Raw genomic sequence first — 19,740 nt, forward strand, 5'->3', positions numbered from 1 at the left:
AGATCCATCTTTAGGGATTAGGGTCAGTGCCTGGAGTTTCCCGATAAGCCCACAGGTCACACCATTAATTATAGAACATATGCAGATGGATGTCCTGACAATTTCCACCTTTTTACCTGCAGGATTTTAACTAACTTCAGGTTATTTCCTAGTAAACAACTAAGGTGTTCATAAGCTAGCATCTCATTTTGACTTAACAATCTAATTTTCACCCAAGGAGAAATTACATTGCACTGAAGAGAAACTACAGTACCAAGATTGGCTGTCTGGTCCAACTTATCATTATCGCTAAAGAAATGAATCACCCACCCACCCTGCTCACTTTACTATCCTCTTTCACTTTGCACCATCATCCCTTTTTAATAGTCACATCCAATAGCAAGTGTTTCACAGTTGTTCCCTTTTGTCTTTTTCTCTCTTTTGCCATCTTTCCCCGTGACTGTACCTGCTTAAAACCCATTGTATTTGCTATATCTCATTCTAGTGAAAGATCATTGACTTGAAATGTTAACTTTTGGTTTCTCTTTCCACCGATCCTGCCAGATCTGTCAGGTAAGTTCATCACCATTTCAGGTCTCCAGCAACTGAATTTTGTAAATAAAACAAACTATTTTCCATATCTCCATGGTAAGTTGGGTCTTAGATAAACTATCAGTATAAAGTACTTGTATAGACACAGCAATGTGACCATTATATGCAGATTTATAGGTTATAATGCTGTTGGATTAGCACTTGTATCTGAAGTTGGAACATCTAAATATCTTATGCCTGGTGAGAAGAAGGTAGCATTTGTGAGAACAGCCAAAGACTCTGGTTATCCCAAAGTTTAAATGGAGGAAGTTCAGGCATTTTGGGCATTGGGCAAGCAGTCGGTAAATGCAAAAAACTGCAGAAGGATTGAGAAAGGTGGAAAGTTGGTCAATGTTAAGTCCAAGGCACGTTCCAAGAATCAACAGGATGTCAAGTTTAAAGGCAATTCAAACTGGGAGAAGGCTGGGAATCTGCAGTGAACATACGGAGTGTATGGCAGGTGTGGAGGAGATTTTATTTTCAGTTTCTCACTGTTTAATTAATGAAAATTATCTCGATTCCAAATTAAGTTTGGATATGTTGTCAGAAAGAACATAGTGGAGGGATTGAAAGAGATGGGGAGATGGAACAGACTGCCATCAGTGGTTTTGGAAAAGAAACTGAGGCTGATGTAGTTCAGATCATGATTATGGATGTCTAAGCTATAATTTCTTATTTAAAAACCATACACTTTTTAAATCATCCACGTGGCTCAACATCACTTCTTGCATCTGTAATGTGACATCCTTGTTGCCTCTTCAACATTCTTCCATGCCTCTTTAACGCCCCTGCTTATCTCCATACGCTCCCTCATTGTCTCTATGACCACCTCTAGTTCTGAAAACCCCTCTTACACATTGTCCCCCACACTCACCATTCCTTCACTTTCAATGCTTGTGCAACCCCTTTTTACATCCCAGTTTTAGTGGCCAAATCTTCTGAAAGCAAGACCCAATCTGCTGAAATTCCTTCCCATAAACCCTTCACCTGGACTCCCTTTTTTAAGATCCTCATTCAATCCACCATTTTACCAAGTTTTGACTATTCCTCCTAAAAAAAAACCCTTTCATTGAAACGCTGTCCATTTTTGTCAGAGTGAGCCTCTGAGAAGTACTTCAGGAAAGTATCTCTAAATTAAAAAGGTCTGTATATGCTGTTGATGATGGCCTTGATGACAGTGAAGGAGCTAACTGTATGCCTGAGGGGGCTGAATAGAGATGGAATTGTTTTGTATCTTATTCATACAATAAAGGAATCAGCTAAATCACAGAATGCTTGGGGCACAGAAGGTGGCCATTTGACCTGGTAGCCCCTACTGGTTCTTTATATGAGCAATTCATGACTCCCAGCCCTTACTCTAAAGCCCTGCAAATCTTTTACATTCAGGTACTAATCAAGTACCTATATGAAAGCCAGGCTTGAATCTGCCTTCACCACCATCTCAGGCAATGCATTCCAGATCCTATATCCCACTGCATAAAGCCTTTCCTCATGTCACCTTGGTTACTGAAGAATATAACAGATAGATGAAGCAGTAAGGCCATTTAGTCCCTCATCCACCATTCAATAAGATCAAGGCTAATCTGACTGCTGCCTAATCTCCACTTTCTTGTCTGCGCCCCCAAAACCCTTGACTCCCTTGTCAATCAAAAGGCAAACTCAGCCTTGAATATATTCAATGACCCAGCCTCTGTGGCTTCTCAGTGAGAGAATTCCAAACACTAATGACCCTCTGACAGAAGAAATTCCTCTTCATCTCTGCCTTAAATGGGAGACTTCTCATTTTGAATCTGTGCTCCCCTAGTTCGAGAATCCCCCACAAGGAGAGGTATCCTTTCAGCATCCACCCTGTCAAAGCCACCCAGAATCTTAGATTTCAAACAGTTACTTTACCATTCTTTTCTTTTCTCCACATTGACATTTGCAATTTGTAAGGGATTGACAACAGATGCTTGAATGGAAAATGAAAGGCTTACATCTTTCACAGAATGTTCCAGTCCATCCTGCTGCACAGGTGCATGCACCACTGACGTGGTCACAAGCTGCTCCATTTTCACACTGACATCTGAACTTACATCCTGAACCATAACTTCCACCGGGGCACTCTGTACACAGGAGAAATAAAAAGCCAGTATGAGGATCTGTTCCATTGCTGTGCTGCAGACCAATAAATTGCCCCACCTCAGTGTGCAATCTGTCCTGCCTTCCAGAAACGGCAACATGGTGGCTCAGTGGTACACTGCTGCCTCACAGTGCCAGGGGCCCAGGTACGATTCCACCCTCGGGCCACTGTCTGTGTGGAGTTTCCTCCGGGTGCTCTGGTTTCCTCCCACAGTCCAAAGAGTTCAGGTTGGGTGGATTGGCCAGTCAAATTGCTCACAGTGTTCAGGGATGTGTAGATTAGGTGGGTTATAGGGTGATGGGTCTGGGTAGGATGCTCTGAGGGTTGGTGTGGACTTGTTGGGCCAAAGGGCCTATTTCCACACTGTAGTGATTCTATGATCTATGATCTTCTATGAAAATCAACTGAATGAATGCAACTGTATCTGTCGTTCTATGCATCTCAAAGTAACCAAAGGAAAATGTGATCAATGCATTACAAGTCAGCTAATGTTTGAAAAGTCATACACAATGTTATTGGTGAGAGAACTTAACTTGTGTCTTTGACTTCAAAAAGTCGACATTACATTTGGACAACACAAAACACATTAAACCGCACACATTGGCGCATTCATTACAACATCCCAATAGAGTTAAGGGAGGAAACGATTAAAGAAGCTGACCTGGATTTAGTCCAATAACAACAGAAAATTGCAAATCTCAGAGGCTATAGTTCATTTCATTCATGATCAGAACTAATGACTATTGTGGTTTGAAATATTTGAACAGTGATAATTCCTGAACATTGACATATTAAGAAATTGCTGGAAAAGCTCAGCAGGTCAGGCCGCACCTATGGAGAGAAAGCTGAGTTAACATTTTGGGTCCAGTGACCCTTCTTCAGAAATATTAATTCAGATGCTGCCTGACCTGCTGACCTTTTCCAGCAATTTCTGACCTTATTTCTGATTTCTAGCATCAAGTTTTTGGGTTTTTGACTGGCACATTAAGAATAGACTGCAAATTCCAATTTACCAGCTGTCCATCAAACCTGTGCAAGTCCTCCCCGGTATAGCAGGATTGGAGAATCAATGTATCTAATGTCAATGACTTAAAGGAACAACACGCTACAGACAAATATATTTGATACAATGCTTTTTAGATGATAAAAACCAAAAGAACTGCCAATGCTGTAAATCAGAAACAAAAACAGAAATTGCTGGAAAAAAGCTCAGCAGGTCTGGCAGCATCTGTGAAGAGAAATCAGAGTCAATGTTTCAGGTCCAGTGACCATTCCTCAGTTCTAAAGAAGGGTCACCGGACCCGAAATGTTAACTCTGATTTCTCTTCGCAGATGCTGCCAGGCCTGCTGAACTTTTCTAGCAATTTCTGTTTAGACTATTTAGATGATGTTTGCCCCTATTTATGTTCACAGAGGAAGACGAACATATATTATACATTCACTCTTGGAATGGGGGCACTACTGTTAAGATCAGCATTTATTACCCAAACCTAATTCTCCTTTAGAAGGTGGCGGTGAGCCACCTTCTTGAAGTGCTGCAGTCATGTGGTGTACACACACCTACTTGTCAAAAGAAGGAGTTCAGTGGAACAAAGGTTTTCTTGTAAGCCAGATTACTTCACAATCAATCCACAAAAAGGAGGGTGACATTGGCTCAGTGTCTCATTTAATCCTTGTCTCTTAGGAAAGCAATAGATTCAATCATTGTACGATATTCCAAAGCCAAAACAGAAATCAGGGTTTTATTTTTTAATAAATACTTCAAATCACCATCTGGTAAACCCTCTGCAAGTGTCCTTATGAGGATGTCAGCTGAGATAAGCACTAGCCCATGTTGTCACATCTGTCTATCACATAAATGAATTTCAGTGCCAGTCTAATACCAGGAACACAAGTTCTATGCCCTAACAACTGGCTGATCATCACAAACAGCACATGATTTTGGCTGTTCAAAACAGGCAGAGAACTGACCATACTCAACCACCCTATGCCTGCAAATCTCAGAACATAGAGTCCATTAGATGTGATTCTGTTATTGGACACAACTTGCTAAGCAATCCTGATTATACTAAGGCTTCTATTAGCAAACAATTAGACTAAACAAAAGCTTAAGTGGCAGGTATTTCCTGGTCCATTTGTTAATGAATCTGCACCCTTTCCTCATGCAGTTTAAACTGTTGCTCTTCTTGACACTTGCTACTCTTGCAAGTCTGTCCTGATTACTGCAAAATGGAAAACGTCAAGAGCATGTGTCTTTTTTCCCCCAGCAGTGCTCAAATTCTGTACTAGCAAACACATTTTTGTTGTAACATCCTTGGCAGCATCCAAAGAATGCATCAATGTTGGTAACTTAAATATGAATAATGCACATGTTATGAATGGGGAATGGTAGTGGGGTGGAATAAAGAATAAGAATAGAAAAGGTTAGGGTCTGGGGGCAAAGGCTGGAGCTTTTAGGGACTGTTGAAACAATGCCCCAAAAAGGAGGCAGACAAGAAAGGGAAAGGAACTTTCTGAACACATGGATAGCTTTTGCTTTAACGGTTCTATATTACATTGTTTAAATATAGATCTCAATACACCTTAACATGATAATGCTGGACAAACAGATTTCTAATTAAATTTTTAATATTAGCCATTGAATGCACTGCATGAATTTGATAATCATGCATCTTTTATGCATCATGGAACTTCTGATTATTGTATTTCTTTCCTGTCAATTAGAATTCACTGGATTATACTCCTCTCTACTCTATATTTGCATTGGCACAGTACAATATGTGAGGTCCATACAAATTTCTGAACCTTACTCTGTTCACAGCGATCCCCTGTGTAGCCTGCTTCACACAGACAGTGGCCAGTCACAGGATCACAGCTCCCATCAGCATTGTTACAGTCACAGGAATTCTTGCAACCACTTCCCCACTGGCCCACGTCACAAGCTGCAGAAAATAAAACAGACAGGGTGTGTAGAATCTGTCATGGGACTCTGATGTCCTTAACACAGCATCTGACAGCTGCAGCACTGTAAATACTCTGGAGGTGTCTTCATTTTGAAGACATCACAGTCTCTTCCTACAATCTTCAGTTAGTGTTAGGATCAACTGCTTCCACATTTTTGAAAGGAGAGAGCTGTGGAATCAAGTCTTTGAAACTGGCCCAAGAGAACTGATCGAAGAATAGGCTTGGAATTGAGCTCAATGTTTGCAGGTGTGGGCTCCTCATTGTGCTTTTTGCTCTGGGAGAAGGGTTTTAATTCAGACAAAAATAACGTCAGATGCTGGAATCCAGGGTAGACAAACAGGAGGCTGGAAGAACACAGCAGGCCAGGCAGCAACTAGAGGAAAAGAGAAGTCAATGTTTCGGGTATTACCCTTCTTCAGGACTGGATGTGGGGTAGGAGGAACTGCAGATAAAGAGGGGGAGTGAAGACGGGGGGAGGTGGGTAGCAGAACGGTGGTGATAGTGGACACTGGTAGTAGGTAAGACCTGGTTAGTCAATAGGAGGGATGAATCTGGTTGGTAGCTGGAAGGGAGGTTCAGTAGGTAGAATGGAAGGGAGGAGGTGGGGCTGGAAAAGGAGCTGGGAGATGGGTGGGAAGGTTATTTGAAATTGCAGAACTCAATGTTGACTCCTCCTGGCTGTAGGGTGCCCAGACAGAAGATAAGGTGTTGTTCCTCAAATTTGCGTTCCGAGTCACTGTGACACTGGAGAAGGCCGTGGATGGACATGTCGGAGGGGAAGTAGTGGGTGGGGGGTTGCGGAGTTGAAATGGGTGGTGACCAGGAGGTTAGGCAGGTTGTTATGGGCCAGGTGAAGATGCTCAGCGAAACGGTCACCTAGTCTACATTTGGTCTCACCAATGTAGAGAAGACCATACTGGGAGTATCAGATGCAGTACATTAGGTTGGAGGAGATGCAGGTGAAGCTCTGTCTTATGTGGAAGAATTGTTTAGGGCCCTGGATGGAGGTGAGGGAGGTGGTGTTTGGGCAGGTGTCGCATCAGGTTGTACCTACTACCAGAGTCCACCTATCACCAGCATTCTGTTACCCCCTTCACCCCTCTCTTTATCTGCAGCTCCCTCTACCCCCTCATCCAGTCCTGAAGAAGAGTAATACCCAAAACATTGACTTCTCCTTTCGTCCAGATGCTGTCTGGCTTGCTCTGTTCTTCCAGCCTCCTGCTGTCTACCTTTAATTCAGGTTCAACTGATATAACAAGTTAAGACTGTCTGAAAGATGCCAGGGTTTCATATGAATTAATTTGGGGCATGTTATCCAAATTTCTGACGAATATGAATCTACAGAAAAGCAATTTATTAAAGACCATTATTTAAGTAGGAAGAATGATTGATGTCCAATGGTGCACAATTCATGCTGATTTACTCTTCAGAGTCCTTAAACATTTTGCTTTGGATCATGTTATATTATACTTGACCCAAGAGAGCCAATAATAAAACTAGCTGTTCCATTGCCAATGACCCTCTCCCTGATGAGCAGAAAAAAGTAATCCAGCCAAAAGCAATTTACATACAAAATGTTTGAGAAAGACTGAAATTTAAGACATCAAACTAATGGATAAAAGGAACCATGATAATTACTTTGGTCGTAATGTTATGCTGTCTAGTATACTAGAAGAAATAAAAGATAGTGTAAAAGAGGCACTGCAATAACCATAGGTGATTTAAATCTGCATGCTGACTGGGTGAATTAGATTCATAAAGATAGACTGGAAAATGAGTCCATAGCGTGTATTTCTTAGAGCAGTGCATTCTAACATCAACCAGACAGCAGACTTTTCTAGATTTCTTCATACAGAACAATGAAACATTAATTAATAACCATATAATGAAAGGATCCTCAAGATGACAGTGATAATAACATCATAGAATTTTATGTTCAATTTGAAGGTGAGAGGTGCAGGTCCAGGGCTAGTTTTAACACTAAATAAAGGTAATTACAAGGAAATTACTATAGATGTATTTAAACTGATGGAAAAATGGGTGAAAATACAAGACAGTAGAAGTACAATGGACATTGTTGGAGATACTTAATAAGTCCAAGATTTATCCTAGTGGGAAAGAAATATTCTTTGTGAAGGATGCATCATCCGTAGCTAAATTGCTTAGCTAAGGATAGTGTCACCTTTAAAGAAACATTATAATATTCTGCAAAGAAGGTTGGATGGATTTTAAGAACTAACAGTGATTTAAATACAGCCAAAGAGGGAGAAACCAGAATACAAGAGAAAGCTACCTAGAAAGATAAAAATAAATTGTAATAGTTGCCACAAATATTTAGGGAGGAAATGTGTAAGTAAAGTGAGAGCATTGGTTCTCCAGGAAGTCAATTTGAGAACTAATAATGGAAAACATGGGAATGGCAGAAGAACTGACTATATTTTTCATTATAAATGACTTAGAAAACTCCCCAGGAAGCAAAAAGTTAAAAAAGCAGGTTGTAAGTATAGGGAAAAACTGAGAATTTATTACAAGTATCGATGTTCATTTGTCTTGGTATATCATTCTTAGTTTTAGGAATTAAAGTATTAACAATAGAAAATGGAGAAAATGTAATTAAGGCACATATGCTGCAAGGCATTTTGTCATTTCAAGGTTATGTGTGATGTTGGATGTTGTAATTTTTGGTTATTTTTACATTTCTATTATTGACACATATACACACACACACACACACACACACACACACACAGCTGCTTGAAATGTATAGTTCTTGAGTGTTGTAACTTACTTGCTTTGCAGTCACGTCCCATCCATCCAGGGCCACAGACACAATCTCCAGTTACACTGTTACACTGAGTGTCATTTCCACAGTAGCAGAGATACTGACAAGCTGGCCCATAATAACCTGGAGGGCAAACTAGGAGCAAAACAAGAAAAGACAAATGGACAAAATACAGATCACCTAATCATGGCAGTGTTGGGAGATCTGCTGACTGTGACACATTCAGACAGTTACTTTTGCTGCAGGTTATCTGCTGTTGATTAGATTTATTACACAGCACCACTGGGGAACAATTTGTTATCTGGTAATCTTGAAGTTGCAATTCATTAATTCTTTTAGAAATGTCCCAAGTGCTTTACAACCAATATAGTACAATCAATTTGTAACATAGGAAATTAGGCAGTCAATGCACATTTCAGAGCACGTCCAGTGAAGTTCTACATGTGGAGTTTAAAAATACGAAAGGGATGATCATCTTGTTGGAATATATTACAGGCCCCTCAGTAGTGAGCAGGAAATTGAGAAGCAAATATGCAAGGAGATATGTAAGAATAATAGGGCTGTAATGTTAGGGGATTTAACTTTCCAAACAGTAACACTATGACAGTCCCAGTAAAAGAGCAAAGGTCACCAGACTCGAAACGTTAACTCTGATTTTTTTCTTCACAGATGCTGCCAGACCTGCTGAGCTTTTCCAGCAACTTTGTTTTTGTTCCAGTCAAAGACTTTGATGAGAAGAAATTTGTTAAGCGTGTAAATTAAAACTTTCTTATTCAATATTTGGATGTACTTACTAGAGAAGGAGTGATTCTTGACCTGCTGTTGGGAAATCGGGCAGGGCAAGAGACTGAGATGTCAGTGGGGGAGTGCTTTGGGGCAAGAGATCATAATTCTATTAGTTTTAAAACAGTTATGAACAAGGATAGAATTGATCAAAAAATTAAAGTTCTAAATTTGAATAAAGCCAAATTTGACAGTTTTAGATAGAAACTTTCACAAGTTGATTGAGGGAGGCTATTAGCAGTTAAGAGCCAGTCGGGAAGTGGGAGTCCTTTAAGAATGTGATAACTAGAAGCTCAGGGACAGTATGTTCCTGTTAGTGTGAAGGGCAGGGCAGGGAATGCTGGACAAATAGAGAAATTGAGGCTCTGGTTAAGAAAAAGAAGGAGGCATATATCAGGTACAGATAGCTGGCATCGAGTGAAACCCAAGAGGAGTATAAGGGCAGTAGGAGTATACTTAAGAGGAAAATCAGAAGGGCAAGCAGGGGACATAAGGGACATAGCTTCAGCAATTAGAATTAAGGAGAATCCAAAGAGATTCTTTAAGTACACCAAGAGCAAAAGAGTAACTAGGTAGAGAATAGGGTCCCTTAATGATCAACATGGCTGTCTGTGTGTAGAACAACAGGAGATGGGTGAGATACTAAACAAGTATTTCACACCAGTATTTACTGTGGAGAAGAACATGAAAGCTAGGAAACTTGCGGAAATAAATAGTGAAGTATTGAAAAGTGTCCATATTACAGAAGAGGTGGTTCTGGATATCTTAAAACACATAAAAATAGGTAAATCCATGAGACCTGATCAGATGTTTCCCAGAACTTTGTGCGAAGCTATGGAAGAGATTGCTGGGCCCCTTGATGAGATATTTGTATTATCAATAGCCATGGGTGAGGTGCCAGAAGACTGGAGGGTGGCTAATGTGGTGCCATTTGTTAAGAAAGGCTGTAAAGAAAAACCAGGGAACTATAGACTGGTGAGCCTCATGTCACTGCATTTGGAAAGGCAAGGACTGATTAGGCATAGTCAGCATGGCTTCAGAACACTGTTCTGAAGAAGAGGCACTGGACCCAAAACGTTAATTCTGATGTCTCTCCACTGCTGCTGCCTGACCTGCTGAGCTTTTCCAGACTTTTTTTTTGTTTCTGATTTCTAGCATCCCAGTTCTTTCGGTTTTTTTATTTAGTGAAGAAGGTGGTGTTTGGCACACTTTCCTTCATTGATCATAACATTGAGTATAGGGATGTCATGTTGTGGCTGTACAGGATGTTAGTGAAGCCACTTTTGGTATACGGCGTATCATTCTGGTTGCCCTTCTATAGGCAAGATGTGAAACTTGAGAGAGTGCAGTAAAAATTCACAAGGATGTTGGTGGGACTGGAGGGTTTGAGTTGTCGGCACAGGCTGAATAGGCTGGGGCTTTTTTCCTTGGAGCATTGGAGACTGAGAGTGTGACCTAATAGAGGTTTATAAAATCGTGAAGGGCATGGATAGGGTGAGTAGCTAAGGTTTTTTTCCAAGGGTGGGGGAGTCCAATACTAGAGGACATAGCTTTAAGCTGAGAGGAGAAAGATTTAAAAGGACCTGAAGGGTAACATTTTCATGCGGAAGGTGGTGTATGTATGGAACGAGCTTCCAAGGGAAGTGGTAGAGATGAGGATAATTACAACATTCAGAAGGCATCTGGATAGGTACATGACTAGGAAGCGTTCAGAGTGATATGGGCCAAATGCTGGCAAATGGGACTAGGTCAGATTGGGGTGTCTGATTGGCGTGGATATGTGGACCGAAGGATCTGTTTCCATGCTGTATGACTCTATGACTGTTTAAATAAATGACCGGCTCATTGTTAAGTGTTGTCCGAGCCACTGGGACAAATCTACTGCTCGTTTTTCCAAAAGCAAAGATGAAAAACTTGCACTTTTGTTGCATTTTTCATGATCACTGGATGCATCAAAGCACTCCACAGCCAAAAAAAAGCACTTTGGAAGTGTAGTTGCTGGAGTAATGCACGGTAATCACAGCCAGAGCAATAATAAGTATGATGAAAAATGAAATTGATTCTGGCTTATACTGAATTAACTATTTACAGCTGGGCCAGCAGTTGGCTGGCTATAATTGGGCTCAACTCCCTTGGGGTCGAATAGAGTGTTCAAAAAGTGAACTAAAGCTACCATGCTTTATTGCTATTCAACATTTGATTTGATTTGATTTGATTTGATTTGACTTGTTTTATTGTTGTCACATGTATCGAGGATGGTTGAGGATAGAATTAGCAGTAGCTTAATTGTGAGCCGTTCCACGACGGAACGATAAGTTAAATCTCATTCTCAGGCTCTCACCAAGTGCCCAAAGATCACTGGGTACTGATTCGGTAGTGAAGGGGAGATGTCTGAGGTTATAGGCCTGGGGAGGGAACTGCTCAATACTCTGGTCAAGAAAGAAATACAGAGTTCCTCAAAGGAAAGAACAATGTCACAGACACAAGAACAAAGTGAACTTGTGATCAACAACAATGATTAAAAAACGAGAGAATTGCGATAATAGGGTCACACACATCCATTTGAACAAATTGGTCTTACAGACATTCTTCAGTGCAGTTAGAAATGGATACCCACTATCCTGACAAAGTGCTCCAATAAATCCTGCAGGGCAGTCACATGTCCCCATCTCCTTATTACAGACACCTCCATTTTCACAATCAGGACAGGCAAATTGGCAGTTTATACCCCACCGATCAGCTGGGCAATCTGTTTAAAGACAGTGAGAAATCAGTTGTTTTCTATAAATTAGTTTAGATATTCACAATTCACATTGTGTGGATACCATAAAACCATATGACCGTAGGATCAACCCATTGGGTTTGCTCTGCCATTCAATAAGATGTTGGCTGATCTAATAATTCTCAACTCCAATTTCCTGCCTTTTCCTTGCAACCCTTAATTCTGTCACCTGATTAAAAATCTATCTACTTAGTGACCCAGCCTCAGCAGTCCCCTGTGGTAAGGAATTCCACAGACTGACTACCCTCTGAGAAAAGGGTAGAAATATATTCTACCTCATGTCTGCCTAAAACGAGCAACCCTTTACTCTGAGAATATGCCCTCTGGTCCTAGGCTCTACCACCAGGGGAAACCAAAATTCCTACACCTACTCTGTCAAGTCCCTATAGAATCTTGTATGTTTCAATCAGGTTACCTCTCAATCTTCTAAATTCCAATTAGCTCAGCCTATTCAACCTCTGCTCATAAGAGAATCCCTCCTGGTTCAAACTAGTCAGTTTATATGCAGAAGATAGGATGGGAGGAGTAGGTAAGGAGTAAACAATAGGTGGGGATAGAGCCCAAAGAGACAGGAGAACAGTTGGATAGACAAAGAAGTGGATAACTATCTGGCTAGGAGGGTGAGTAGCTGTTAATGGAGACTGTTAGTGCTAACTATGGGTTGTGTGCAAGAGCCGACTATGTGTTAACAAAGCCTGATGTGTGGGGTTTGGGATAAGGACATGGGAGAGCTCAAGCCCTAAAGTTATTGACTCAATATTGAGTCCAGAGGGCTGCAGGGTCCCCACGTGGAAAACGAGGTGCTTGAACACTCTGTCCAACTCCTCTCTCTTTGGACTCTATCACCACCTATTGTTTACTCCTTTAACACCCTTCCCCCATCCTATCTTCTACATATAAACTGACATTTTCCTAGGTACCATCATTTCTGAGGAAAGGGCCACTCAACACAAAACATTAACTCTGATTTCTCTCCACAGTTGCCAGGCACATGCATTAGCACATGTTATAGAAACAGTATGATTTTCAGATCAATTGAATTCAGGGCCACAAGTTGAGAACTGAGATGTATTTTATACATGGATTGAATGAAAGCATATTAAGTGTACGTGGCAGGTTGAATATTAGGCTTTAAACACATTTTATCTAGAAAAGTTTTGGATATGTTTACACAACTTGTTTTGTACACATTCTGTTTTTTCTAAATCAGATGCTTCTTAGTTACTTGAAGCTTCACACTGATTCAGCAATAAGAATTAGACTGAAGTGTGGACATAGAAAATTTGCACATCTTTAAGTACATGAAATATTAGCGACTCTCCCTGACCATAGGGAGACAACATTTCACGTAGTACTGATTAATAATGATTAATTCTTATTGATTCATTTTCAATTGCCCATGGATTCACTGAAAGATAGAATTTGTATTTGTTATTATCATCACATTTGAAACACAAAAGTACATTTTAAACTGTGAAGACAAATTGAAAGCAAATGAAAGAACAATCATAGAATGTGTTTTTGGTGGTGGTCGTTGGCGAAGAATTGATGTTCACTGCTCACAGTTTATCTGTTTGTCCCAATAATGTATGTGCTGCTCATTTGGTGTCAGAACCTGTGGTAATGAACATACTCATCCTCGGCTGTACAAGATGGCTGCCTGAATATTTGCCTGTTGCCATTCCAACCTCCTGTAATCACTTCAGCAAAATTCCAGGCAGAATGGTGTAAATTATGTTTTTTTTTAGTTGATAGCATCCTTTCTGAGGAAATTCCATTGTTTGCCACTGAGAAAGTTCCAAGAGACTGTCCTCCCTTCATTCAGCACTATCATGTGCTTAGTTCATATGAAACCAATACCTCAAATTTTAACACATTAATGCTTATTAACATCTCAGATCATTTTTTTCTTTATTCTTTCACAGATGTGAGCATTATTGGCTGGAATAATATTTATTACCAGATTATTAATTGCCTTTGAGAAGGTGTTGGTGAGCCACATTTCTTGAACTGTTATAGTCCATGTACTATTAGGAAGGGATTTTGACCCAGTAATAGTGAAGGAGCAGCGATATATTTCCAAGTGGCCCAGGTAGGAAATTGGATCCAATATATCTGCCTGACCTGTCCCTCTAGGTAGTAGTCGTCATAGATTTGGAAGACGCCATTGAAGGAGCCTTTGCAAAATGGTTGTAGTGCATCTTGTAGATGGTATACACTACTGTCACTATGTTGCAGTGGTGGAAGGAGAGAACATTTAAGGTTGTAGATGGTATGTGAGTCAAGTAGGCTGCATTCTCCTGGATGGAATTCAGCTTCTTGAGTGTTGATGGAGCTGAATTCAACGAGAAAAGAAGATAGCATTCTCTCACATTCATGATTGTGCCTTGTAGATGGTGGACAGTCGTTGAGGAGTCAGGAGTGATTTATTCACCACAGAATTCCTAGCTGGTGACCCTCTGTCATAGCTATATTTACATGGAAACAATTCAGTTTCAGCACAGTGGTTACCTCCAGGATGCTGATAGTGATGGATTCAATTATGGTAAAGCTATTGAATGTCAAAATAGTGATTATTTGATTCTCTCTTGTTGGAGAATGTAATTGCTTGGCACTTCTGTGGGGTGAATGTTACTTGCCATTTACCAGCCCAATATTGTCCCGGTCTCGCTGCATATGGACACAGGCTGTTTCAGTATCTGAGGAGTCTTGAATGTTCAATAAACGTGGAGCTGAAAAAGCACAGCAGGTCGGACAGCATCCAAGGAGTGGGGAAATCAACGTTTCGAGCCGAAACCCATTGTAAGGGCTGGAATGAGCCTAGAAATAAATAGAGGGAGGGAGGTGGGGTTGGTGGGAAGATAGGTGAGATGGAGATAGATGGGTGCAGGTAGGGGGTTATTTAGTTGGTCAGGCTCCACCCTCCCCACTGACCAACTACAATAATCCCCTACCTGCATCCACCTATCTCCATCTCATTTACCTTTCCCCCAACGCCAACCCCCTATTTATTTTTGGGCTCTCCTCCCCCTCCCTAGTCCTAACAAAGGGTTTCAGCCCGAAATGTTGACTTCCCTGCTCCTCGGATGCTGTCTGACCTGCTGTGGTTTTCCAGCTCCATGTTTATTCACTCTAGCTTCCAAAATCTGCAGTCCTTACGGTCTCTGAGTCTTGAATGGTGCTGAAAATTGTACAATCAGTGTACATCCCCACTTTTTACTTTATGACGGAGGGAAAGTCATTAATTAGACAGCTGAAGATGGCTTGGGCTAAGACATGATGCTGAGGAACTTGCTCAGAGATGTCCTGGGACTGGGATGCTTCTTGCAGGGTTGCGGTGTAGTGAGGAGCGAAGTGGTTCTGATGAACCCAAACAGAATACCCGTGAGCATATTGTTGTTACCTAAGTGCTGTTTGATAGCACTGTGATGGTAGCGTCCATCAATTTGCTGATGATTGAGAGTACACTGCGCTGCAGAAACTGACTGAGTTTGATTTGTTCTGCTTTTTATGGACAGGACGTACGTAGGCAATTGTCCACATTGTTGACATAATACCAGTGTTATATTACAGTGACACAGATTGATAGTTCCCAATCACAAGTCTTCAGTACTTTTGTTGGAATGTTATCAGGCCCCAAAGCTTTTACTATATCCAATACGTTCAATCCGTTTCTTGATATCACATGGAATGAAGTGAACTGGAATGCTGGCATCTGTGACATTGCGGACCTGAATGCAATGTAAAAATGATTATCTACCCAGCATATCTGGCTGAAAGTGAAACAAATTTTGATGTGTTGGGATTCACCCATCATTGTGGATGGTGTTATTTATGGAACCTTCTCGTCCCATTAATTGTACACCATCACAGCCATTCAAAACGTAGTAGGACTGTAGAGCTTAAATCTGATCTGTTGGTTGTGGCATCACTTAGCTCTGTCACTTGCTGCTTTCCCTGTTTTGCATAGAAGTAGTCCTATATTGCAACTTCACAAGTTGGCACCTCATTTTTAGTTGCTGCTCATAGCTTGCCACTCTTCATTACTTCAGGAAAGGTGATGATAAATCATGCTGATAATTTTGGATTTGCCTTACCTATTTCACAAGACAATCCCATTTTGCCAACAGGACAGATACACTGACCACTCTGTGAGTCACAAGGTGCCCCTCCACAGTCACAATTCTGCTTGCAGTTAACTCCAAATCTCCCAGACCTGCAAGCTGTCAACAATAAAAAGAGTCAGCAAAAGTGTGGATTGCAGCAATAATAAAGTAAACCATTTTCAAAATATCTGAGTAGGACAGACTTTCCCACTTCATCTACTTGAAATTGATGAGTGTTAGAGTGACTAGGTGTATGTATAAAACAATATGAGATGTCAATGTCAATTTGAGACATAAATGTTTCTGATTAAAAGTGAAGCAACACTATTTTTGCTCCTCCTCTTTCTGACCTTGATTAAAACATTCCTTTTTATCAAACTTTTAGTTATCTTAACTGATGTCTTCTGATGTGGCCCAATGTTATACTTTTTCACATATTACAAATATTAAGCAATATAGTTCAGACAAAACGGCGATGAAGTTGAAGATCAGCATGAAATTACTAAATGGCAAAGTACTGTAAAAGGGATGGTGGGCCTAAACCTGCTTTTCTTTATTTTCTTATTTCTTTCCTGCTTATGTTGCTGTATCTCTTCCCTTTGCCCTCAGAAACATTACCAGATTATTATCCTAGTCACATTACTCCCGATCCTTGGACAAAAAGACTTACGCAAATGACACTGGTCTCCATGAAACCCTGGCGGGCACTGGTGATCACATTTGCCAGTCTCTTGATTGCATGGCACACCAATTGGACAGTCACAATGGAATGCACAGCCAACACCATAGAAGCCAAGGTTGCATTCTGTTATGAAGAGAAATAGAAACCCTTTTTAACAAAAATTGAACATTATTTTTGTGTTCTTCATCTTTCCAGCCAGATGATGTAATTCCAATACGTAACATTTGATGCATACACACAGAATTGTATTGATTCTTAAGAAATAACTCTATGTTCTTTTGAGCACTATCTAACATTGGGGTGGTTGTACTTCATTGTGGGAATGTACTTGTCACTTATATAAGCACAGACATGCACCAAACCAAAGTGCAATGTCGCTGGTCACCTCAAAAATATAACTTTTGCAACATGAAGTAGTACTGTTTATCCATCAAGTTACTTTGGGCAAGAATTTTGTAACAGGGAAGTGAACATTAATGTCTACCCAAAGTTGATAAAGTGACAAATCAGGATGTAAAAATAAAATAGTTTACAAATAAAATTATGCTTATTTGATGTAAGCATTACTGTGCCAAAAAATGAATGGTATTAGTTTACGGCATTCACTCCATGCCTTATGCAGTCACTGCATTAGATGATAGGCAAGTAACCTGCTCCCTTATCTCAGCTGAGAGATGCAAGAGTGCCAAGGTGAAGAAGAGGGGAATCGTAGCTTGCAAATTCTATGCAATATGTCTGATAGTAAGTACAAATCCTCAGCATTTTGTTTCACATAATAGGCACTTAGCAACACATGTATTACCTTTCGCACATCCAAGGCCATGGAAACCTGGTTTGCAAATACATGTGCCATTTTTGGGGTCACAGCCCACTGCATGTGCGTGCACACATTGACACTCTTTGGAACATCCAGGTCCAAATGCCCACTTGGGACAAGCTGAAAAAGAGTGGAAATACATGTTAATCCTTGAATCTAGAACTGGCTTAGTGGAGAAGGAAATCAACAAATGTACCTGAGGGAAGAAGCACCCTTCCAGGGGCATTATCTTTTTTAAACAATCATCTCGTTTTCCGATCTGGAAAAAAATCAGGAGGCACGATGTGCATTCAGGACACAACTGTAACATTAGAATGAACGGAAATGATTTCAAGTCACTTTCTCCCCAAGTCACTCAGGACTGAATCGAAAAATAACAATGATTCTGCAATAATACTGGAAACACATCAAAGAAAGCAGTGATCAAAAGCACAGAGATAGATCTAGGATCATTTCAAAATGTTTGCTGAGGTGAGAGAGCTGTAATCATGGTTAAATTCAAGAGGAATGGTGATGAAAATGAATTCAGTAATGCCGTCAGGACCGTGTTCTTTGAAGAGTGAATATTTTAATACAGTGGTGTTAAATTAGTGATATAATGATCAGCGTGCTAAGAATTCACCATTATTGGCCTGAGCCAATCTAATGGCATTTCTAAGATTAGTTGTAACCTTGTGGTCGTGTTGATACTGAATAAATATTACTCATAATGTTAATGTCCAATAAAAAAATGCAAACACCTGCAGCAAGAGCCACTCTTGAAGGATCACAGGCAAACTTTAATCATGGAGGCAACATAATAGCAGACACAAAATGTGAAATGTTTGATTAATACATTTGAGGTTTGGTAAAGTTTAAGTTACAGCTCCATGAGGATATGACATATATTGTCCAATTTTCCGAATCCAAGGCATTCGTCTCATGAAAGATCAATGCAAATGCAACAAAGCATAGAATTAGTGGCAGTCAGGCTCACTGCTGTGTTTGAAACCTGTATAAATTAATAATAGATGCAAATGATAGCACATATCTTAAGGAGTATCATTCTTCAAAAGATACCTCTGGACCATGAGACTTTCAAATGACAGTTAAAGTCTTACAGATGGAACACAGAATTGGCCATAATTTGATGCAAAGGATACATAGCAGATGTGCAGAATGGAAACAAATTGTGTGAATACAAGAAAGAGTGTTATGCATTATTGTCATGGAAAAGAAGAGAGGGCAGGGATGATGGTACTTCATTTTGCATTTCCATGTGCTGCATTTGATCAAAAGGAGCTCAGTGTCAACAATGCCTTGAAATGACATTGCTTGCCACGCAATAAAGCACACCACAGAATGAGATCCAATTCTAAGCAAGGAAGATTCATAAATCATGAGCATTTCACAATTTGAAGCAACCCATACTTACATAAATGGCAGAAGCGTCCATATAGTCCAGGATCACACAAACAAGCACCATAGAATCGGTGACAATAGCCATTACTGGCACAATTACATCGTTTATTACAGTCCTTTCCAAAGAATCCTTTAGGGCAACCTAACAGGAAGAAGAAGAAGGCATTTAGAAAACATACAAGTCCAACAATTCTAGACATACTGCCAGTAAACTAGGAACCAATAAGTTGGAAGAAAGAGCTTGTAAAATTAAGATTTCCAAATTACACTTGCTATTCAAAGCTCTGAATAATTGCTTTTCTAATGCAAATCAATTTGCCTATTAATGTTATTTGCAAAAGTCATCGAATTGGCAATACCATGAAATTATGGGGGTTAAAAAATCAGAGTGGCTGATTTAGAAAACATGGCCAAATCTTTTCTCTTCAAATGATTATCAAACTTTCTTTTGAAAGCCACAATTCAATCTGCTTCCATCAAAGAAGGAAGAAAACTAGACAAATAGAGGGGCAGTCTTTCCTGGTTGCGTTCTTGGTTATGTTGAAATGCTTGGACACAGCAACTAAACAGCAAATCAAATAGACTTCCTTTTGGCCATATTCTCCTCTATTGGTTGCATCCAGGAAATCATGTATAGTCAGGTGTAAGAATAAAACAAAAATGAGATGAAATTGAGAAAGCTCAAGAAGATCCATTTTTGACCCAATAAATGGTTGCCTGCCATTCACAGG

The 19,740-nt window shown here is 40.2% G+C and overlaps 1 protein-coding gene across 1 annotated transcript in view; it reads right to left on the reverse strand.

Moving 5' to 3' along the window:
• The window catches only part of LOC109933236 (multiple epidermal growth factor-like domains protein 6), a 271,265-nt gene that overhangs the window by 29,959 nt on the left and 221,566 nt on the right, over positions 1-19,740 (reverse strand). Inside the window, exons 16-23 of the mRNA XM_048604631.1 lie at positions 19,023-19,151; positions 17,594-17,728; positions 16,780-16,914; positions 16,101-16,226; positions 11,839-11,970; positions 8,445-8,573; positions 5,503-5,634; positions 2,547-2,675 (exon numbers count right to left, since the gene is read on the reverse strand). Of these exons, the coding sequence (XP_048460588.1) occupies positions 2,547-2,675; positions 5,503-5,634; positions 8,445-8,573; positions 11,839-11,970; positions 16,101-16,226; positions 16,780-16,914; positions 17,594-17,728; positions 19,023-19,151 (1,047 nt within the window). The remainder of the gene's footprint in view (positions 1-2,546; positions 2,676-5,502; positions 5,635-8,444; positions 8,574-11,838; positions 11,971-16,100; positions 16,227-16,779; positions 16,915-17,593; positions 17,729-19,022; positions 19,152-19,740) is intronic.

This window comes from Rhincodon typus, chromosome 13 (genome assembly GCF_021869965.1).
Source record: "Rhincodon typus isolate 14 chromosome 13, sRhiTyp1.1, whole genome shotgun sequence".
NCBI lineage: Eukaryota > Metazoa > Chordata > Chondrichthyes > Orectolobiformes > Rhincodontidae > Rhincodon > Rhincodon typus.